This window comes from Alosa pseudoharengus, unplaced genomic scaffold (assembly GCF_046254945.1).
Source record: "Alosa pseudoharengus isolate Yale_2024_CS ecotype anadromous, Long Island Sound unplaced genomic scaffold, YU_APseudo_1.1 YU_APseudo_1.1_scf_1, whole genome shotgun sequence".
NCBI lineage: Eukaryota > Metazoa > Chordata > Actinopteri > Clupeiformes > Clupeidae > Alosa > Alosa pseudoharengus.
This window is the reverse complement of record NW_027468564.1, coordinates 1904447-1928701: the sequence shown is the minus strand read 5'-3', so window position 1 is coordinate 1928701 and position 24255 is coordinate 1904447. Positions and strand designations below refer to the sequence as shown.

Here is a 24255-nt window from a genome sequence, read left to right as displayed (position 1 = left end):
CTAAAGCCCAAAGTTGGAGACATGCATGTAGACATTGCTGCAAATTTAAAACCCGGATTACCCGGATTACTCTGGAATGGCTATCTGTACAGGGGAATGCTTTACACCTTTGTGTTCGGTAAGGTCTGCTGTTTATTCTGATATACGGTTCATGTGTCATGAGTTGAGGGAAAAGTTTGTGAAGTATTCCACAGAAATGAATGGGTAGGGAGATGGGCGCAGAATGTAATATGATTAAATTGCTGTGTGCTGTCACTTTCTCCACCGCGTAAAAGACTACATGAATTTGCGATGTGAATACTAAGCTTAATTTGCCAGGCCATAGGCTAAATAAAGTCAGACGCAAAGCAGAATATTGAAAGAAGGGGGCACCAAGGCCACAGTGGCCTGTGAAGCTCTGATTTTTTCCTATTTTGTGTAAATTAAAGAGGAAACATACAAATGAGTCAAATTAATTTCAGGAAAAATTGTGTGATACGGTGAGTTCTGTCATAATTATGTCAACTTTGTTGCAGATTTGCTGACTGTAAACTCCCAGAGAAGTCCTGTGGAATTGTGGCTGCTGTTCTACAGTCACCAAACTCCCTGATAGACCTGGACCTGAGTCACAATGACCTGGGAGATTCTGGAGTTCAGCTTCTCTCTAAGGGACTGTCTAGTCCCCACTGCAAACTGCACATATTAAGGTTGGTGCAAGGCCATGCAATTCCTGATAATTGTTACTTGTTTGTTTAATTTGTGTGTACGTAATGTACATGTGAATGATTGTTGGGTAATACCAGAGGAGGGAGTAAGTCACACATGTGCAAGTCACAAGCAAGTCTCAAGTCTTAACCTTCAAGTCACAAGCAAGTCCAAGTCATTTTTTGTGACAATCAAGCAAGTCAAGTCAAGTCATAGCTTGGGTCAAACAAGTCAAGTCAAGTTATAGCTTGGGTCAAGCAAGTCAAGTCAAGTTATAGCTTGGTTCAAGCAAGTCAAGTCAAGTCATAGCCAAATCATACAAATTCATGATGATGTACCCACGTTTTCATTTTAAAATAAGCTACAATAGGCTAGTTATGAACTGCTGGAGTTTTATTTGTAACAAACAAATAGACATTCAAACAGTTCAAGTTACACCTGTCCTGACCTGTCGCATCTCCAGGGACCCAATAATGTTGAAAAAGTGAACTAATCAATCAATCAAACGCTGCCGCCGACGTCACTGCCAAACTTTGACAAGCGCGACCCCCCCCACACACATTTTTTTTTCAATATATATTACTATTATTATTATTATCAATATACATAAGACAGAGAGAGAGAGAGAGAGAGGCAATTAAATTATGACAGATAATGTAAAAATGAAATTTGCATTTATATTGTGGAACTGTTAACCAACATACAATTGTACCAACATACAAAAAACAAGTAGGCCTAACCTACAAACATGGGGCAATGCACACAAAAAAATCAACCATGAAATATTATATTATTACCATCAATTAATTACTTAAACTAAGGCTTGAAAAAAACTGTCAGTGGTACCCAGGTCAGCCTAAAATGTGCAACTCCCGAACTCATGAAACATTGTAGCATAGTTTGGCGCGCACGCACACAGCCACATCATGATACATTGTTAACACACAGCCCTAGCCAACCACGACGTCAAATACATTGAAACACGCAGTCTAGCGCACACACACAGCCCAACCACATCAAATACAAACAAGGGGGGTGTTGGAGCCGATAACAGTAACGTTGTCAGGGACAGGGGTGGATGTGGACTTCACTATTTTGATCCTCGTTTTGAAAAAAGTGGACAAGGCGCCTGCAGGAATGAATGCGATGGTACACACACACCCACCTAACTTTCAACGCTTTGATAATATTTGTCCCGGTTAGGTTCCTGCATTGGTCAGTTAAAAAGTAGTCTACATAGTAGGCTAATGACATCCACATGCAATATCTTTACAACAACAACGCCTAACAACGACCTATCTATTTGGACAACTTTGTATAGCCCTATAAAGGTTAAAGTTACCTTTAGTTTTGTTCTAGCGAAGGCCACGTTCACGTATGGCTTTAAACAGCGGTAATGCTGGCCATTTTGACAAGCACAATAATCTTGCCTACCTTGTGCTTGCGGCTTGCCCATTTGAAATAACTCCTCTCGCTTTGCTGTCTCCATCCTTTCTGTTTTCGTTGTTGCGTACTTGGGTACGGCCGTGGTTTTGGCGCGCCTTACTGAGAACGTCTGGCTGCCGCTCTCTATTTTTTCGAGCTCCGCTTTCATATTTCCTAACTGTCTCATGCGAAGCCATTGTTGTCTGTGATATCATGCATTGATAAGGGGAAAGACAGGTGACGATAAGACATTTGTTTTCTTTTTTAAATGTCCCGCGCCGGGGCCCCCTAGTGGCCGGGGCCCGGGGCAGCAGCCCCTTTGCCCAATGCACAAATGCGGCCCTGCGCATAGGTTTTAGGAAGGTTTAGGACCGTCAATGCTATATCACATTATACATAAGTCTAACATGTGAAGGAAGCTACTTTTCTATGCTGATTGCTGGCAGTTAGAAAGGCCTACTGACTGTTGTTACTACTAGGCTGTAACATATGGAACAGGGACGTGTTTAAGAGGGAGGGAGAAAGAGAGGCGCTTACTTTAGGTTAGATTGGCAAAATTTTCGCTAGCATATCAGTATTAAACTTAATATCGCGTTAACTATAAAGCATAATAGATTTAAAGCCAACTCTTAACATGCCTCAAATTTGACATTAGGTTTCTAACATGACTAACTTCTGACGGATGAAAATCAACGTGGTGGTGGTTATGTCGCTAATTTGCGCACTTGCAGACTGCTGTTCATTTCTACTTTGAGTTGTCAGATACATCTAGCCTGGCGGGCCATCCTATATCATTGAAATGTATAGTCTGGCATCGAACCATTCACCTCGCTTAATCCAAGGGGCGGGCAGAGAATTGTCTTTCAAACTGCCTAGGCATGCAATAGGCCAGCGCTACGACCATATCCGTATCCAGTCGGCAAAACGGCAAATACATCCTTCTTCGAAAGGAATGATTTAAGTGCATTGTGTTGCTCAACTTTCAAAGACAAGCACAAGTCCAACTTCTCCAAAGTTGACGCCAACGCCAATTTAAACAACCGCTCTTCGTTCGCCATAGCCACCTTCCTTGTTGTTGACCGTCGCAGGACTGTCGTTATCCTGTTAAGCCCGCCTTAAGACTCTCTAACAAAATAGAGCGCTGTGATTGGATGAGGTCCACGGCGACAGCCAATAGAAATCCCTATGGTTTGATAATAGACGTACAGGCTGAGCAAATTAATTTGCCGCCGCTAGGGTGTGTCTAGATTTCTAGGCTAAGATACATCATCTGTGTAGCCAAACATTATTATGTTTTGGTATAAACGTAGAGCCTTCCATATTTGCAAGTTAGCCTACCTCAGAGTGTCTCATTTGATCTGGCATATGGTGTTGGTCTGTCGCGTCACTTGGTAACAATGACCGGTTCGCTCGCGTAATGCATGCTACAGCACCTAAGCAGATTTTCGTAAAGTTAATATCTATGAAAAAATAAAAAGTCAAGTCATTTCAAGTCATTTGTCTCAAGTCTAAGTCAAGTCTCAAGTCATGAATAGCAAGTCAAAGTCAAGTCAAGTCTTTTATACATGTTGATCAAGCAAGTCTCAAGTCCTAAAAAAAGTGACTCGAGGCAAGTCATGTGACTCGAGTCCTCCATGTCTGGCTAACACTTTACTTGCCCAGAGCCGTTTATTGGGCGCTACGAATGTCTCAAATGCGTCTGTATGTAGCTCATGGCCGCATAGCCGCATAGGTGTGTCGCATAGACGTCATCATCTTGCTTTCCTCCCTCCATTCTGTGATTGGTTCCTTCGTTGAGGTGAAAATCATGTCCATGGAATCCAGGCTGCCTAGCAGCACGAATAAAATTGCGTGCAAGGCAGCATGGGGAAATCCAGGCTAAAACCTAACCCTAATCCTAAACGAATGTTGCTAATAACGGAAGCGTAATATCGTAAACGTTTATGACTTGTTTATGACACGTTCATGACAGTGTCATGTCACTTTTATGTCGACGCTGAAGTAAAGTGTAACCGATTGTTGTACTGTCATTACAGGGGAATAATGTCTCTTGATTATGTTGATTTAATGGTACACTAAACATTATCCCTTTCATTTATTCATCTCTGTAATATTTGATCTTTTCTCATGTTGTTATGTAGACTTGCTGAATGCAAACTCTCAGAGAAGTCCTGTAGAATTGTAGCTACTGTTCTACAGTCACCAAACTTCCTGATAGAGCTGGACCTAAGTCACAATGACCTGGGAGATTCTGGAGTTCAGTTTCTCTCTAAGGGAGTGTCTAGTCCCCACTGTAAACTGCAGACATTAAGGTTGGTGTAAGGCCATGCATTTCCCGATATTCTTTTGTATTGGTTTGTTTTCTTTAATTGTTGTTGTTGTTAGTAATAGTGACAGGGAAACAATAATATATGCAAGTCGTTCAGCCCTTCATAGCATTAACTCTGAATGTGCCAGTCTTTTTTCAATACATTTAGCTAATGCAGAATTAATATGACATTACAGATAAACCTAGCCAATGCCATCGTATTGTCATAGTATTTACAAATAAGCTGATACCGGTCAACAAATGTGTAACAATATATCTTCCAACAATATATGTAACAGTATATCTTCCATTTATTCATGTTCTCTTTTGTTGTGTTCTTATGCAGGCTTGTTGACTGTAAGCTCACAGAAAACGTGTGTGAGATTGTAGCTTCAGTTCTACAGTCACCAAACTCCCTGCTACAGCTGGACGTGAGTGACAGTGACCTGGGGGATTCTGGAGTTCAGCTCCTCTCTAAGGGACTGTCCAGTTCCAACAGCATACTGCAGATATTAAGGTTGGAATAAGGCTTTGCATGCATTTATTAATTAAGCAAATATTGTCTGATACCAATGTTAGGCCAATATGTCATTCATTACATCCCTACAAGTTAGCCACAGTACACATTGCACTACATCTTATTAAAAACCTTTCAGATTTGTGTGTGTGCGTGTGTGCGTGTGTGTGTGTGTGATCTATGTCATTACAGGAGAATAATGTCTCCTAATTATGTTGATTATTATTAAGGCCGGCTCAGAGGCCGCAACATAAAATGGAGACGGAAATTATCATTCGGATTAATGTCACATTGACACCAGATCCGTGGTGTGCACGTTCTGTCACAGCTGTGGCATGGTTGTGTGTGTGTGTGTGTGTGTGCGCGTGTCCACTCAGCCTAGCAGACAATGTGGTGTAAATGCTATTGGAATTGGTGTCTCTGTCTATGTCCGTGTTAGAGGGATAGGCAAAGAGTCTACAGACACGTTGATGCTTTCTACCTGACATGGAACCTGACCGGGAATAGTAAACCAAACTCAAAATAATGAAATTGACAGATAACAAAAGTAGAAATTTAATTAAATGTAAATAAACTAGTATCACCATAATCCCCATCATTATTGTTATAAGCAACACTCTTGTCACAACCACAAATGTGCATGCGCTCAGTCGGCTGCTTCCACCCCAGTTGTGCGTACTGCTCTCCCTCCATCTAAAAAATGAGAGCAAAAAACACAAGCCTGATCATGAATAGGTTGTTAAGTTTTATTATACATAACTTCCACATAATCTTAAATCAACACCAACCATACCTTTTTTCACTAAAAGTATTGTCACTGAAAGACTCAGATTGCTTGGAGAGGTAACATTAGTCTCAGAGCTCACTACTAAGTGTGATTCTCTTGGCTAGACCATACATGTAGAACTTTACCCAGTTGACCCTCGCAACAAGGGATTATAATCTAACTTCAGTTTTATTAAATAAGTTATAATAGCCAGCAATAATATTAAAATAATGTCATATCCGTAAGCATTTCATAATTCATCTCCGTTGCAGTCACAGAATAACCCTTAAACAATTTTGTCCAGTAAAAGAAGTCCAAAGCAGTCAATACCGCCACCTGCTACTAGGAGCGCTGCGCTCCTATCAGCCACCGCACCCAGCACAGAGAAACAGCGAAGCCGCGGGGCGACGAACCCACTTCCAGCCAGTTAGCCGCGGTTAGCAGCCAGGCAGCTACAAGCTAGCGGCCGAAGCCAGGCACCCACCAGCAACAAGCGTAGCATGGCAGTAGCAGCCGTAGCAAAAGATTGTTAAGGCGGAACAATCTTTGTTCGTAGTATGCAAGGCAGGCAAGCAAGCAGAAGTACCGTCCCCCAGCAGAATAGCATAAACGGCACCTGTCCCCAATCTAATCTAATCAGCCAACTCACCGGAATTGGCAGAAAGTTCATGGGTCCATTATCCGACCATTTCCATAGAGACATACAGCGGGGAAAAAATAAGTAATAAGTGAACACGTCAACATTTTTTTTAGTAAGTATACTTCCAATGAGGCTATTTGCATGAAATTTTCACCAGACATTAGTAAATAGAGATAGATAGATGGATAGATACTTTATTGATCCCCAAGGGGAAATTCAAGGTCTCAGTAGCATACAGACATCACACACAACATGCACTTACAGCAGAAATGGTAAATATAAGTATAAACATATAACAAAACTCTACTGTACAATAGAGACAGTAGAAGATAAGAAAAACGAACAAAACTAAACATTAAATATACTATATAAATTAAATAAAAAAAATCCACAGTGTGCTTGAGGGTGATCAAGCATGAGACACTTGCAGTGACAGGGCCGGGACTGGCCTGTAGTTCTGTGTGCATGGTAAGGTGCTCAAGAGAGTGAGTGTCATGGTGAAGGTGCAAAAAGTAGTCCAACAGTAGTCCTATAGTTCTGTGTGCATGGTAAGGTGCTCAAGAGAGTGTCATGGTGAAGCTGCAAAAAGTAGTATTAACTCAGATAATCCACCCATATAAAAATGTCCATATAAAAATATCCAAACATTAAAGTCCATAGGTAGAGTTATGTGTAATAAAGTGGAATGACACAGGAACAAAGTATTGAACATGCCTGCTGAAATTTCTTAAATACTTTGTGAAAAAGCCTTTATTCGTAATGATGGCTTAAAGGCATTTCCTGTGTGACCAAACTAATCAGTCACAGTATTCTGGTGTGCTTTGGCCCATTCTTTTAAACAGATAGTCCTTTAATATTGAAGATTCCAGGGTCCCTTTGTGAATCCTGGGGCCGTATTCACAAAGAATTTTAAGGCTAAAAGTAGCTCCTAAGTGGCGAATTTAGGAGCAACTCCTAAAAATAATGGGCGTGTCACTCCTAACTTTAGGACTCCTAATTTTTTCCCCTAAAATTAATTCACAAAGCATTTTAGACCTAAAAGTAGCACCTAAGTCTGGGACAGCTTAAAAGAAGTCAAGTTTCTAAGCCTAACGCGACAGCTGCAGTGTGGGAGCATTTCGGATTTAAACCGAATGCCCGTGGTGAACGTGTGCGAGTCGGTGTGTCGCATTTGTTGGAAAACAGTCGCAATTAAAAGCGGCAACACAACAAACATGCATATGCATCTAAAACACAATCTTCCGCTGCAGTTTTCCCAGTTGGGGAAAAAAAAAACACAACAAGTGGGCCGTCTTCCTCTTCCCGAGGAAAATTCTCAGAACGACAATATTATCGCTTATCGCAATAATTTCTGAGACAATTTATCGTCCAGTAAAATTTGTTATCGTGACAGGCCTACACAAACCCTTTTTGTGGCATTTCATGTCGCGATGTTTTCAACTGCGTATGCGGCTACAGGAGCTTCCAATCGCGAGGGAACAATTTTACATTGTAGGCAAAAAAGGGATGCAATAACGCCACCAACAACAACCAAAACCACTCATTGTCAACATGTAAATTAAATGTAACGTTTCATTGTGAATCAAATTAAAATGTTCTCCTCTTTGCAAACGTGGGCATAGGCTATGGTGACGGGTTCATTTAATAATGTTGCAAAGATACTGCATCAATCCGCATGTTTCATTAGGCTACTAGGCTATTTGTTTTGCCTTACTCTTTATTCATTTAGGCTAGGCCTCTTTATTCAGTTCAGTTTATTCATCATCTTCCGTCCTTCGCACTACTTGTGTAGCGCACACATTCTCAAACCTGTCACCTGTCACTCATCATCGTAAGGGAGGTGTTTGGAATCATTCCCACGTTACAATCATCAGCCAATCAAGGTGGTCACTTCAGTCAAGCTCGTGCATGAGTAATGACGTCATCCATAGCAACGAAGGCTCACTCTTAGTTTAGGAGTTGTCATTTTTCCTTACTAAAAGTAGGTCTGAAAGGCTTTGTGAATAACTTTTAAGAGAAAACTCCTAGCTAAAATCTTTTAGTGCGATTTAGGAGTACTCCTAGTGGTAAGATAAAAGGCTTTGTGAATACGGCCCCTGATCTTTAGTTAACTTCCAAAACTGTTCAATTGGATTGAAGTCAGGGCCTTGATTTCCTTTCTCTGACACCAATTGAGAGTTCCCTTTGCTGAATGGTTTGGATCATTGTCCTGCTGGAAGGTCTAGCCATGTCTCATCCTCATCATCCTGGTGGATGTAAAGATTCTCCCAGAACAAAATGACTCCATTCATCATTCCTTCAACTGTATGAAGTCTGCTAGTGCCATGAGATGAAAAACAGCCCACACCATGATGCCACCACCTCCAAACCTCACTGTTGGTAGGGTATTTTTAGGGTGATGCACAGTGCCATTTCTCCTCCAAATATGTTGTGTACTGGTAGTATGACATCCGAAAAGTTCAATTTTGCTCTTGCCTGACCAGAATACATTCTTTCAGTATTTCATAGGATTGTCCAAATGTTGTGTAGTAAACTTTCAACAAGCTTTGACATGTTTTTCTTCAGCAATAGTCATGCGGGATGAGCGTGCATAGAGGCCATGGCGGTGGAGTGCATTACCTATGATTTTCTCTGTAACATGTCGAGAGGCAGCCTATACAAGTTAAAGGGGAACTTGGCAACTATTTCAACGTAATAAACCCGTTTAGAAATCATTTGGATGGTTAAATGACCTGTTCCGGTGAAAATGCTGACTTTCACCGCTGCATCTAGCATCCCCAGGCGAAAAACCAACCTTGCAACATTGAGACTACTGTCACGGAAAGAGAAGTGAGAAACAATTTTTTCCCAGTTTGAAATAATGCACAATTTCTCCAGCAGAGGGGGAAATCCTGCCAAGTTTCCCTTTAATATAATATAATCCAATTTAATTAATCATAACCAAATACAATGGATTATATATTCTGTTTCAATGTGTACGAAAATATAAAATGTATTGAGAAAAGAATGAATGAGGTAAAAAAAGAATGTGTATAGGGTAATTCTAAAATGTATATGTAGGCCTATTCATGAGCTCATATCATAGCACCTGAGCAACTAACCTTGTTGAGTTAGATAAAGAAAATAGATGAATAAGAATACATTTGGCAATTACAATAAATAAAGAAATTATATGAAACAAAATAGATAGCTGCTGCAATAATATGTAGGAAGAATCTATGCAAAATCAGTCAAGTCAATTCTTTGAGCTGCGACCCGAGTATGGAGACAGTAGCGATCTGATCTGATCTGATGTTGTGTTCTTATGCAGGCTTGCTGGTTGTAAACTCACAGATACATCTTGTGAGGTTGTGGCTTCAGTTCTACTGTCACCAAACTCCCTGCAACAGCTGGACTTGAATGACAATGACCTGGGGGATTCTGGAGTCCAGCTTCTCTCTAAGGGACTGTCCAGTTCCAACTGCAAAATGCACACATTAAGGTGGGTGCAGACATTCACTTCTTTCAATTCATTTTATCATTGTGCAGGTGCCATTCTACTTTTGAACTTACTTGTGAGTTTTAAAATGTGTGAACTGATTCAATCTCTGTCATAAGTTTATAATGAAGCAATATGGCACAAGTGAGAGTGGCGTTGGTAGCACATATAGCCATGGCTTTTATTTGGCCTCGTGCTGCAGGTGCTCACAGCCATGGCGATATCTGCTACCAACTCCACTCTAACTCATGCCATATTGCTTTCATACAACAGTTCTACTACCAAGTAGTCGATTTGAAAGACGCCAAATTGCTTCTAATATCATTTATTTACATTTTTTCCCCATTTATCCTTTGCCTGAAAAATATTTCCAATTCTCCAATATTTCCAATCTTCCAATAGTTAAAACACAACACTTCACTGGAGAGCCAAGTTCAGGTGGAGAAGGCTATATGTGCACAATCATTTCCAGAGCCTACTCGCTTGTCCATATGTCATATGCTGAATTGAACATTCACCCTACTCTATTTACTCCATTTTCTCACTCAATAGCTGTCAAATGTGATGTTATGAAAGCGCTGCTCTCTAGCTGTGAATGAATGGAATGTTCACATTGGACAATTCAGAGCAAAAAGCAGAGTGTTCGAGTGGGGATGTCCTGAGATATCGCCACTCAAGGAATGTGTCTTGTCCAATCAGAAATTAATAAAAAGTTTTACCAGACCTATCTGTTGTAAAATAAACAAATTACTTCAGATTCAAACAATATCACCAGTTGTATGCAGGAAAGAGCAATGAAAAGGACAATCTCTCTCTCTCTCTCTCTCTCTCTCTCTCTCTCTCTCTCTCTCTCTCTCTCTCTCTCTCAGGCTCTCTGATTGTCTCATCTCAGAGAAGGGTTGTGGTTTTCTGGCTGCAGCTCTGACCTCAACCCCCTGCTATATAAGACAGCTGGATCTAAGTTACAATCATCCTGGAGAATCAGGACTGAAGCTGTTATCTGCTAGACTGGAGGATCCTGTCTGTAAACTGGCGATACTTAGGTATGTTCGGAAAGAAACCCCAGTGTTGCACATTTAGACGTTGTCTCCATTGTGGATACCATAGCTGTAGTGGACTATTTTCAAATGTGCGTTGTAATAGCTGTGTCTCTTTGCAGCATGCAATAATGCAAATATTTAGAGACACGTTCATATTCACAAACATAGTCGAATGTTGTCTGTTTGTTTGTAAGTGTTCAGATTCCAGGCGGGAGATTAACAGAAAGACAGGGAGGTGAGCAGAAGGACAGGGAGCTGTTCATCCCTGGGAGACAAGAAATACTATTTTCTGGTTGTCTGACAGGGGGACTATTAATTCTGTATATCGGGAAAACTTATGAAGTAGATCAAATTTTAAATAGTTAAATATCCATTAGGTCTATTATCACTGTCAGTGACCAAAGAAAGTAGTACAACAAACAATCATTAGTTCAGGGTTCACAACAAGTGGTCTATGGTCCACAGGTGGGCTGTGAAGGGGTTGCTGGTGGCCCCTGATCATTAAATAATGGAGTTTCACTGTTAGAAAGTGCATTTGTTATTCAGAGGTAGTCAGGTTGCTCACTGACTCTAATCTAAGTACAGGATAGACAGTGTTGGGGCTTTTTACTTCATGATTGTCTCCTTCTGAGAACTAGAGGGGCCTTGGCGTCACCTTGGGACAAGTGGATGCCTTTGTATGCGATAGACAGCTGGAAAGAGAGTTACTTCATAACTGTATATCAAGGGAAATGTATACGGCAGCAGACTATTTTCTGTGGGATAATAAATGACATTGCATTTCACAGGTAGCACAATCAGAAAAACAGCAGTGTTGACATCTGTCAAATGGTACATGTGTGTGTGACATTTTGTTTTTCTTACAGTACCGACCATGCTTCTGTAAGCAAAGCACGACCACGTTTGCTGAGATGTAAGTTTTTATTGTTTATTCAGTATCTGTGATCATTCACACTCACATGTTTGTATGGGTGTCTAATAGCTGTGTGTGTGTGTGTTTGCGGGTGTATTTTGTATTGTTGTGTGTGGTTCTGTGTGTGTGTCTGCGTGTGTGTTTGTGTTGTGGTGTGGTGGTTCTGTGTGTGTGTGTTTGTGGTGTGGTGGTTCTGTGTGTGTGTGTTTGTGTTGTGGTGGTTCTCTGTGTGTGTGTTTGTGTTGTGGTGGTTCTGTGTGTGTGTGTTTGTGTTGTGGTGGTTCTGTGTGTGTGTGCCTGTGCGTTTGTCTGTCTCTCTTTTTCTGCCCTGTGTGTGTGTGTGTGTGTGTGTGAGTGTGTGTGTGTTTGTGTGTGTGTGAGTGTGTGTTTGTCACTCCCCATATTCTGATCAGGATGTTCTCATGTTCTCTCCTCTTGTCTACAGATGCCTGTGTGTGTGTTTGTGTTTGTGTTGACGTGGTGTGTGTGCATGTGTGTGTGTGTGCTGTGCATTTGTGTGTCTGTCTCTCTCTCTCTCTGCTGTGTGTGTGTGTGTGTATTCTCATGTTCTCTCCTCTCCTCTTGTCTGCAGATGCCTGTGTGTGTTTGTGTTGACATGGTGTATGTGCATGCGTGTGTGTGTGTGTGTGTGTGTGTGTGTGTGTGTGTGTATTCTCATGTTCTCTCCTCTTGTCTGCAGATGCCTGTGTGTGTTTGTTGATTTGGTGTTTGTGGTGTGTGTGTATTGATTTTTTTGTGCCTGTGCGTTTGTCTGTTTGTCTCACTCTCTTTCTCTGCCGTGTATGTGTGTGCTTGTGTTGATTTGGTGTGTGCTTGTGTTGATTTGATGTGTGTGTGGTGTGTGTTTGTGTTGATTTGATGTGTTTGTGGTGTGTGTGCCTGTGCATTTGTCTGTCTGTGTCTTGCTCTCTTGTGTGTTATGTTATGTTCTCTCCTCTCGTCTGCAGATGCCTGTGTGTGTTTGTGTTGATTTGGTGTGTGTGTGTGTCATGTTCTCTCCTGTCTTGTCTGCAAATGCCTGTGTGTGTGTGTTCTCATGTTCTCTCCTCTCATTTGCAGATGCCTGTGTGTGTGTGTGTTGATTTGGTGTGTGTGTGTGTAGGAGTGTGTGTGTGTGTGTTGATGTGTGTATGTATGTGTGTGTGTTATCATGCTATCTCCTCTCCTCTTGCCTGCATATGCCTGTGTGTGTGTGTTTGTGTTGATTTGGTGTGTGTGTGTGTATTTGTGTTGATTTGATTTGTGTGTGTGTGTGTGTGTGTGTGTTCTCATGTTTTGTCCTCTCCTCTTGTCTGCAGATGCCTGTGTGTGTGTGTGTGTGTGTGTGTGTTGATTTGGTGTGTTTGTGTGTGTGTCATGTTCTCTCCTGTCTTGTCTGCAAATGCCTGTGTGTGTGTGTTCTCATGTTCTTTCCTCTCATTTGCAGATGCCTGTGTGTGTGTGTTGATTTGGTATGTGTGTGTAGGAGTGTGTGTGTGTGTGTTGATGTGTGTATGTATGTGTGTGTGTTATCATGCTATCTCCTCTCCTCTTGCCTGCATATGCCTGTGTGTGTGTGTGTGTGTGTGTGTTGATTTGGTGTGTGTGTGTGTATTTGTGTTGATTTGATGTGTGTGTGTGTGTGTGTGTTCTCGTGTTTTGTCCTCTCCTCTTGTCTGCAGATGCCTGTGTGTGTGTGTGTGTATTTATGTATGTGTGTGTTCTCATGCTCTCTCCTCTCATCTTGCCTGCATATGCCTGTGTGTGTGTGTGTTGATTTGGTGTGTGTGTGTATTTGTGTTGATTTGATGTGTGTGTGTTGATTTGGTGTGTGTGAGTGTGTGTGTGTGCGTTTTCATGTTCTCTCCTCTTGTCTGCAGAGGCCTGTGTGTGTTTGTGTTGATTTGGTGTGTGTGTGTGTTCTCATGTTCTCTCCTCTCATTTGCAGATGCCTGTGTTTGTGTTGATGTGTGTGTGTGTGTGTGTGTGTGTTCTCATGTTCTCTCCTCTTGTCTGCAGATGCCTGTGATCTCACACTGGACCCAAACACAGCAGACAGATTTCTCTCTCTCTCTGAGGGGAACAGAAAGGTGACACGTGTGAGAGAGCAGCAGCCGTATCCTGAACACCCAGAGAGATTTGACTCCAGGTATCAGGTGTTGTGTAGAGAGGGTCTGACTGGACGCTGCTACTGGGAGGCTGAGTGTAGAGGAGGTGATGGAGCTGTTATATCTGTGGCCTATAAGAGCATCAAGAGGAAAGGGGACAGTACTGACGTCATAATGGGATACAATGCCAAGTCCTGGAGTCTGCGCTGCTCTCCTCTCAGTTGCTCTGTCCGGCACAATAATAAACGCACTGCCATACCTGCCCCCTCCTCCCGGTCCAGAACAGTAGGAGTTTACCTGGACTGGCCGGCCGGCACTCTGTCCTTCTACAGCGTCTCCACTAACACACTCATCCACCTGCACACGTTCCACTCCACATTCACTGAGCCCCTCTATCCAGGGTTTAGGGTTTGGAATTACTCCTCAGTGTCCCTGCGCAAGATCACATGAGCTCGTCCTCCAACAGTACGTCCACATGTCACCCTTTCTCTCTACTCCCCCTCTCTTCTCTTCTACTCTCTCTGTCTGTCTCTCATTCCCCTCCCTTCCTCTCTACCTCTCTACCTCTCTCTGTCCTCTCTCTCCCTCTTTTCCTCCCCCTCTCCTCCTCTCCCTTTCCCTCTGTCTCTGTTCTCTTTTCCCCTCTTCCACTCCTCTTTCATTCACTCTCTGTCCTCCCTTTCCCTGTCACCCTTTCTCTCTATCCTCATTCTCTACTCCCCCTCCCTTCTCTTCTTCTCTTCCTCTCTCTCTGTCTTTCTCTCTCTACCGTCAGTCTCTACTCCCCCTCCCTTCTCTCTACACCACAGTGTGTGTGTGGGGTTTGTTTAACACTGCTGTCTATTTAACCAACTGCTAAAGTTCAGACTTAAATTCATCAAATCAAGACATTGCAACATTCCGCAGTAACCATGTAACCGTAGCAACATCCATTGTGGTGCTTGATCTGTGGCCCTGGTAGTTGAGCAGGGCTTGTTACTATGGCAATAGTTCCAGGCCATAGACTGTAGAAAAAAACTGCAGGAACACCAGTCACACACTCCTGTTCATACACATGTGTAATGTATGTATGTGTGTATTCGATTATATAATTACTGTTTTGCTGAAACTAAACAAATGCTGATATTGCTTTCTTTATATTATGCTCTTCTCCTAAAATGAATGTGTGGATTATGAGGATGTTTCAGCAACAATAATATGATGTATTCTGTTCTCCCTAAAATTTAGTTATTTGCTGAATTTCTTTGAAAATGAATTGCTGATCTGAGGTGTCAGTGTTTCTATATGTGTTTACATAAATAAAAAGAACATGCTTGTTTTTCTGACTTAAAATATGTAAATAAAATGTGTTCCTGACTTTTAAGCTTAAATGTCTAAATAAAGATTCTGAAAGGAGATGTGATGAACCCGTTGTCATTTATTTTGTTTCATTGTTTTCTATGCCATAACAAAACAGAATAGCCTATGTGATTTTTATTTTGTGATTTTTTTTACCCTTTCTTCAAACTTCCTTTTTCTGTAGTTGGACATGGCATGCATTGACCACCAAGGTCATCTCTATTCAGTGCAATAGTCTGTACCAGATTAGTACATTACAGAAATATTAAGGCATTAAAAAATATATACAACGCTGATTAATCACATTTCGAGAAAGCGTTGCTTGAATGAAACGTTTAGCCTACGTTTTAAAAAGAACGTCCAGACTAATCCTGTTGACAGGAGCATCAATCTACTATTTCTGCAGTAAGGAATTCCCGTTGCCTACCATGGGAGTTCGTCAAGTCTGAAGTATCACCAGAGAATGTTTAATAGGTAGCCGGGCTCAGCTGGTATCAATCTGGAGGTACGAGTTAGCACACCTCTTGATGATGATAATGCTAGCCGCCAGCCATGTCAGTTACTGCTAACCTAGCCTATTGTTTGCTTAGCCTACCCTACCGACTAACTAACTAACCGACAAACTACTACTACCTTACTAAATTGACTACATTTGTTGCACACTTTAAACAAAATGTCTTCAAAATTATGCATGAAGTATGAAGGTGGTTACATTTATTTCCATTCCAATAACTTCACACATTGCATTTCGATTTGCACTTGTAGGCTATGCTGCTTTTTTTGTCTAGTTTTCTTATCCTGGACTGCCACCTACTGGATAGTAAAGGTAACAACCTAGTAATTATGTGAAAAAAAATCTACAAAATGTTTGAACCGCCAAAAAAGGATAAATCATGGGGGGTATACCACACATTACCTTGGTGTTAGGGTAGCTTACTCTGCACATGCACAGTGAGTAGTAATTAAGTTATTTAGCTCTGCATAGTAAATAAAAAAAAAAGCTCATAAATACAAATAGAGTTAAAGATCAAGTTTAGTGAAAAAGCTTTTCCACACTGGACACATTTATCAGGCTTCTCTCCAGTACGGTGGCCCAGATGTTATGAATACAAGCTGGCCTCCCTGTCTCGCCTATCTGAAATGGTTTCTTTGTGATTTGATTTTCGTATTTCATGGTCTGTTTTTTAATTGTGTGTCGTTTATGTTGCAGCGTTCCAAGAAACTGATATCAATCGTTGCAACTTTACAACACAAGCAGGGGCGTAGCCAGGATTATTTTATAGGGGGGGCCAGCTGGGTCCAGACTTTTTATTGGGGTGGCACTTGGGAATCAAAACTACAATATGAAAACTACTCAAAAAGTTTTGAAGATTAGGATACCCTGTTTTAATAATGGCAATAAATTGTGTAAAGCCAACACTGATACACAGGTCCATTCACAGACAACCTGAACAGTTTGTTGTCCACTCCAACACATTTTCCATAAATAGGCCAATGCTATAAAGAGTACATTATGATAATGCACCTTACTTAATCAGTCATATTCAAATTATGTTAACTCAAAGAACAATAATAAATACTACAAATATGGTATGCAGATATTTAATCTTATACTGATGGCAAAACTATATTTCTTTCTGTTATCCACTCCAAGTACTTGGCTGTAAGTAACATGGCTCTGAATTAAGACATTAACCCTTAGAACCCTAGACTGTTTTAAGGGCTTTTTCACTACCTTTAGTTAGAAGCATTTATCCTGGTCATTGTAAGTGCCATACACAAACAAGAACAATGAGCCATGAACAAAGTGAAGGGAAAAAGGTGTTTCTTTGTCGAATAAATTGGGATGCAATGTGAGTCTTGAATTGGATGCCATGTAGGAATTTGCTAGGATCTCAAAACCGGATTATGAACATGCTATGCAATAGAGAAACACATTATAGCGTTGGATTATGAACAACACACAAAAACGTGGGGTAAGTAAGTCGAGCTATATGAAGTTATTATTTTGATGTCACTTCGTCTGTTTTATAACCCAGAAGGATGTACTTGGTATAAAATGATAGCTCTGTGTCTCCTCTTTCATCTGACATGTGTGGCATATCTATCCAATCACGGGTTCGTGAGTAGGGCCTAATTCAAACGAGAGTAATGGCTGTGCAGCGTTGTTTTTTGTACATGATGTTATTTTGCAGTCACGTTGTCTGTTTTTATAGCCCAGAAGGATTGATATACTTGGTACCAATGGATAGCCCTGTGCCCCCTCTTTCATCTGATATCTATGCAATCACGGGTTCACGGAGCTGGGGGGGCCAGCAGGGTGGCCAAGCTTTGACCAGTGGTGGCCGTGGCCCCCCCTGGCCACCACGTAGCTCCGCCCCTGGACAAAAGCCAGAAGTCACAGAGCCAACTGGCCAACTGCCTCGTGAAAGGGATTTTATTTTTCAGAAAAAGCTTTTTTTTTTTAAATAAAAAAATAAAAAATAAAAAAATAGGACACACGTGGCCTGACAGACAGAGGCGCACTTTGCGTGGATGACTGATATTTTGTTTGATACAATGTTTTGTGCTTTTTTTTGCTTTTGAACTTTTAAAAAAGAGATGTGTTGTCACAATTGTTATATTATTTTCCATATATTCCTGTTTATTCCCATGAAAAGTTTCCAACTGTGAACTTATTCCAGTGGTTTGAATACTCGAAACATTAAGTCATAATAGCTGAAAATATGAGTTGAGCTAAATGAGCACTTTAATTTAACTGTTATCAAAAGGTACAAATAGCAAGTCATCCAACCTTTTAAGTTCTGGAAAATTTTGACTTTTAAGTTAATCAACTATTGCCAATCGATTGCCTCAATTTTACTATTATTCGGGTTTACAGTGTTGAATAGATAGATAGATAGATAGATAGATAGATACTTTATTGATCCCCAAGGGGAAATTCAAGATGATGACATTAATCTCAGTGGAACCTACACAAGAGCCTACTACCACACAGCTACCACTTACGCCCCCTGAAGGCAGACTCTGAATGGCATTATCCAGCCAGTTTACATACACTGCTACAAATAGAGTTAAAGATCAAAACTATTTTTGGTCTATTTGGTATTGCTTTTAGTGTTATACTGAAACTCTTTATACTGAAAACAATACCAAGTTTCTGATCTTGATATAAGATTAACAACACTTGGTTAGATTGATTAGCAGTTTTTATGCTACATAGGCTACATACTGCAGGCTCAATGCCAAATTCAGTAGCCTAATATGAGACACATTCTTGCCTCTGGAATACCTGCTCCTAGACATTAGATTGAACCGTTGTGCATAACAACAAACAACTCATATGCAGTGTTCACTGAAGAAATTCACATTAAGAAATTATACCATGACTGCTGTTGTGGCATATCTTTGACCAACCAGTTTGTTTCTGTCACTGCAATTTCCTTCTCTACAAAACTAAGATTCCACTTGGCATTTGCCTCCTGATACATTGAAGAATCCTAGAAAATGTTTCTGAATCAATCGCCTTTGACATTCCTGGAAAAAAGTTGAGGATTTAATATGGGAAGCCAACACGTTATAACACATCCATAACATAGGGTAATGTTATAGGCCAGGGATTCCCAAACTGTGGTACGTGTACCCCCGGTGGTACACGAGCTGCCACTAGGGGGTATGCGAGATGAAAAGGGCAATGGCGGAAAGGAGTTGAAAGTGATTAATTAATTAATACTCTAATAAATTCATAAATAATACATAATTTCGAATCGGGTTATAATGATATGGAAACGTGAAATTAAAGGAAATCATTTGTAAACTCTATAATAGGGTATGTTTTCATTAAAAAATAAGCTACACACAATAGGCTACACGTGATTTCCTGCGGGCAGCCAGAATATCTGGCGCGTTAGTTTCGTTGAAGTATCTAGGTAGAAGGCTGCGTAAACATGGAAAACTGGCTAAAAACAGGGACAATGTCCAAAAGGCCTAATTAAAGCGATCGAAGAGGAGAAGCGAGAGAAACAGAGCAGGACACAGGTAACGATGGAATGGGATGGGGGGCAGACTAATGAAGGTGGAGATGGAACGCAGGGGGATAAAAGAAAGAACGAGACAGAAAAGACTGCGCGAAGAAAGCGAAAGTATGATGGATTGGGAGACAGACTGCCCAAAGCCACAGTGCGTCGTCTGCAGTGAGATGCTACCTAACCATTCTAATGTGGTTCTCCACTGTTTTTTGTAACGTGAGAGCTCAAATAGATATATACACTAGATGTCGCCTTCTGCTTCTCAGCATGCGTCAACACCGCCGCCATCTTTGTACAGGGATCTGAAGCGCTAAACTAGTTCTCCTGTATTGTCAGCGTTACCTATTTAGCGACGTTTGGCAATCCCCAGGGGTATGTGGCCTCAACCAGAGCCTGTCTAGAAGAGCCTGTTTACTTTCATTCACTCTCAAAAATAGGGGTACGGTTGGGGTACATTTTTGTTCTTTTAGGTACAACTTTTGACCCTGTACCTTAAAGGGAACAAAATTGAGCCCCTAAAGTACTAATATGTACCGTTCCTGGATCATTAATGTACCTTTTCGCAAAGGGACCATATTTGTACCTAAGGGTACAAAAAGTACATGGCCTGTCACTCAAAAGTTGTTGGGGGAGGAGATTCGGGACGGGAGCAACCGTTATTTTCCCCCTCAACTTTGTTCATCTCACTCACCAAGAAATGGAGCAACTTTCAGTGAGGAGCTTGGTGTGAGAAAACACATGTGCAGGATGGAATAATCTTTGTGGAAGAGGAGGCAAAGCTATTCAGAGGTAAGGTGTAGTTGCAATTTATCGAAATTTGGTTTGTACATTGTAAATAGCCTACTGTTACAGTAATGGAGTCAGATTGTTGGCTTAAAGGCTAACATTAGCATTCGCTAGCAACTTAGCCTAGGTTAGCTATGAATTCAGATATTTTTAAATGGAGTTCAAACTCCTTCAATAATGCATGACTATCGTGATAAATGGTAAGGAAATGATTTGTGTGTGTGTTTTATCTACTATTTCCCATGTCAATGTTAAGTTTTTGTGGAAGCCATTAAAGCCAACTTTCACTAGCAATCATTATCCTAACTAGCTTAGCCCATAGATATATGAGCATATCCTAGCACTGTTAGCCATACATACTTGCTAACTTCCCTGAAAGGCTGGTTTAATATCAACGGTAGTGCAGGTGAAAGAAGCCTGGTAAGTGCATACATGCAGTAAGCATGATCACTCTCAACACTGTCATTTTGTTTAGGTGAAAATTAATTAGTTGAGTTGCCTATGTTCACCAGAACATCCTGGTTGTCATTGCTTATCTAGTTAGAAGCTAGAGGGAGCAACTCAGAACCATTCTATAATGTTATAAAGTTACTCAGAGCTTGATAATGGTCTAAAGTAAATCTAACGTTAATCCTTCTCACAGATACCCACCAAGGCAGAACATGGCCACTTGGAAGTAAGCTTACCTTTCCTAAAGGATCTAATGGCTACGTAAGTTACCCAACTTGGTGTTTTTTTTGTAATGGTATTTTTCTTATTGATGTTAAATACATATAGAAAAGTATTGCATAATAAATTATGCAAATTATAATAATACAGACAACTTTTTGATTTTTTTTTGTCCAATAGCAATTTATATATTGGTTAAGATTATCTTTGTGCTATTTCATTGTTGTGTCATTTTGTTTAATTATATTATTCTATTGCATGGCATTTGTCTCTCAAACACATAGTGGAGCAGGCAGCTTTTGTTCATGAAGATACGGTGAAAAGGAGTAAGGAGAAGTTTGGGAGAGTCAGCCGGTCCATGGAACTTGTAATGAATCAACGCTGATCTATGCCAGGTGAGCAGATTCATATAGTTACATACATGTATTAGACAAGGTATTTTACACAATCTGTCTGAGGCTATTTATTTGTGTGGTTGAAAAAAATCTTATTCTGAGGTTTGTGTTTGCATTTTGCTTCCAACAGATGTAAAACCCCTGCTGTCATTGGTGAGGCTACCACTGCTATTGAAAATATGTGAACGTCCTGTAGATCAAGTAAGGTTCCAGTCTAAGTCAAAGTGGATATATGCAGAGGAACAGAAGTTGAAGAGGGGGAAAACAGCAGCCTCTACTGCTGTTGACCTTTACTTAGCACACTCTCCTGAAGAATATGTTGGATTTCTGCTAGTTTTTGAAATTGAACTTTGGTGCCTTTTGAGACTCTTGCCTTTTTAGTGGCTCGCCTCATGATTGGAAGGATTGGAGTGTGTTTTCTGATTGATTGATTTATTGGTGAGGTAATGAACATTGTAACAATATATTGTACATTTTTACAGGCTTGCTAATATTTCCCAAAGGCTTGCACATTGTTTTCTGAGATACTACTCTAAAATGTCGCTATATGACTCATTACATCACACATATCGTTCACTCAATTCTATGGTGTATGCACTGTGAATGAGATCTAAGATCATAGCTACTAAGTTACTGCAAGGACTTTGTTAATTTTGCAACGTGTAATGGTTATGGCAAGCAGATACTGTATTTTCATCACTGTCACATACACGAGTATTAACATGAACTTGAAAGCATACAAGGTTTGTTGGAGTAATTACTAGCTCAAATATTGGTATTTTATAGATCATATAAAGGTGTTATTAGTGCTATCGTGCAAATTAATATATTTTTTTCCTTCTGCGTATAAACACAATGTGGCTATTCAGGCAAAATATTGTAAACCAAAGTGTTTTATTATTTACACTTACATTAAGAGTCATAACATGTTTTACGTGAATATGTATATTGATATGGATATAAGATATTTTGATGTTTTGATATGAATGTGTTTTTAATATGAACATGTTAACATTTATTGTTCCTGTATTCATGTGAAGTATTGTGTGTAATATCCCCCCAGAATAAACATTTAAATGTACTTATTGGTTGTGCATATATTTTAGTTATACCACCTTAAATTTTCACTGGGGTTGTACCCTTGAGGTACAGAATAGTACCTTTTAAGGGTACTATGTGATAATGATATATACAGGTACATTTTAGTCATTGCAGGTACACAAGTGTACCTTGATGGGTACAGATGGCTAGGGTACACAAATGTACCTGCATTCATAGGTACAGTATTGTACTTCAAAAGGGTACTGCCCCAGCGACAAGCATTTGTACCGACTTAGGTACACACTGGTACTTCCATTTCTTAGAGTGTTGTATCGAACCTGGTTGCAGTTTACTCATTGTTCCTTTTGGGGCCGCCGCTAGCTAGTGCAGAATGAATGGGAGTCTATGGGGCTAGACGGGTAAAATGTATCTTTATGATCGTCTTAAGCTTAGTTTTCTCTAGACTCAACCATAAATACATGCCTGTCAGTTGGAACAACCCAAAAAACTAGATAATTGCTTGAGATTTTGACGATTTATGGTGATTTTATTTTCGCTAGATCTTTGCCCAGATTGACGCTAATGCATTATAGAGGAGTGGATCACTGAAGCAAGATGGCGTCTCGATTGACGCATTCGTTCCAATGAACAGCAGTAGTCAAGGCGACATCTAGTGTATATGTCTATGGAGAGCTCATAGACCAGTTGCACATTTTGATTATGTTATCATGTAGGACGGCTAATTAAACAACGATGCCTGGAATGCGTCAATAGAATGAGTTACTTTTTTATGTGTTGGATGGTGGGGGTACGCGAGTCGAGTCAGGATGTAGAAGGTGGTCCGCGGGGGAAAAAGTTTGGGAACCGCTGTTATAGGCCAACACATCAGTGAACTTGCAGGTTACTTTGAGAAGCTCTTGTGGCATTCATGGCACAAAGTTCCTCCTTACCGTAGCACCCACAAACTGTCTTGGTCCCCCCTCTGCATTCAATAATAATTTCTCCTCATTTCAAAAAGACTGATCCTGTAAGACATGGTCACCGATGTTCATCCTACCATCGCCTGAAACTTTGGTTGAATCCGTATTGCTTAGGAGCTAATAGACCTCTCCAGAATATATCCCGCCTCCTAACTTCCGTATCCATCCAACTTCCGGGCGTGGATTGTCTATGGGAAATAACATGGCGTTTTGAAAGATCGTACCTGTCAAACTCTGTAGGTGACAAAGTAGAAAAAGCTGCTGGGCAGATTGGCCTACACACTTCTGCCATCTAGTTTCCACTGGATTTTTTTATTTTCGGTGCCGTTTGAGTAGTATAGTCTATAGTATACTACTTAAACGGCACCGACAATCAAAAAATCCAGTGGAAACTATATGGCAGAAGTGTGTAGGCCAATCTGCCCACCAGCTTTTTCAACCTCGCTACCTACAGATGTTTTACCGGTATGATATTTCGAAACGCCATGTTATTTCCCATAGACAATCCACACCCGGAAGTTGGATGGATACGGAAGTTACGGAGGCGGGACTTATTCTGGAGAGGTCTCAGGGAGTCACCATGATAGCAAGTTGCTGACTGGTGAAGAGACAGCTAGCAAGCTATCCCCCCTAGCTGATGTTAGAAAACACAGATAATCCTAAACAAAACATTCTCCCCTACAGAGAAACAAACTGATGTATTTTACAAAATGAATGTAAAACAAATTATGTGAATGGGTTACACAGTTTATTATGAAGCTCTTGTTAGGTCACTGAAGGCAACTGAAAAATGATTGCAAGATCACTAATGGAGAGACAGGGATTGGCCAGAGTGCTGCGTCAATCATATTCAACTGCAGGAAGTGTGAAATTCTGGCCAATCGGTCACTGCTTAATGGGTAGAACTCATCTGGCATAAGGATCAATTGAAACGAAAAAAATCCACATGTCGCGAGGAGTTTCACTCAATTTACATTGAAGTCAGTGGGAAAAGATATATATGGTAGGGAAACAAAACGAAAAGTTGGTGAAGCAGAAATCCATGGTAGTGAAGCAAAATGAAAAGTTGGTGAAGCACTCTGATTCACTGTAATTCTCTGTTCCACCGCGGGTGGCTTTCTGTTTCAAAGGACTAAAAA

At 40.7% G+C, this 24255-nt stretch overlaps 1 protein-coding gene and 1 long non-coding RNA gene across 4 annotated transcripts in view; both read left to right on the top strand.

Annotated features, from left to right (window-relative positions):
- The window catches only part of LOC143119851 (NACHT, LRR and PYD domains-containing protein 3-like), a 46550-nt gene extending 31276 nt beyond the window's left edge, over positions 1–15274 (top strand). For all 3 annotated transcript variants that reach the window (XM_076281335.1, XM_076281336.1, XM_076281337.1), the window contains 6 exons: positions 516–686; positions 4251–4421; positions 9651–9821; positions 10688–10861; positions 11725–11771; positions 13791–15274. In XM_076281335.1, the coding sequence (XP_076137450.1) occupies positions 516–686; positions 4251–4421; positions 9651–9821; positions 10688–10861; positions 11725–11771; positions 13791–14329 (1273 nt within the window). In that variant the 3' untranslated portion in view covers positions 14330–15274. The remainder of the gene's footprint in view (positions 1–515; positions 687–4250; positions 4422–9650; positions 9822–10687; positions 10862–11724; positions 11772–13790) is intronic.
- Positions 15275–19673: 4399 nt separating this feature from the next.
- Positions 19674–22224, top strand: LOC143120178 (uncharacterized). Its single transcript, XR_012986334.1, has 4 exons — positions 19674–20034; positions 20675–20742; positions 20985–21095; positions 21226–22224. It is a non-coding gene; the product is annotated as an uncharacterized LOC143120178 (long non-coding RNA).
- The last annotated feature ends 2031 nt before the right edge of the window (positions 22225–24255 follow it).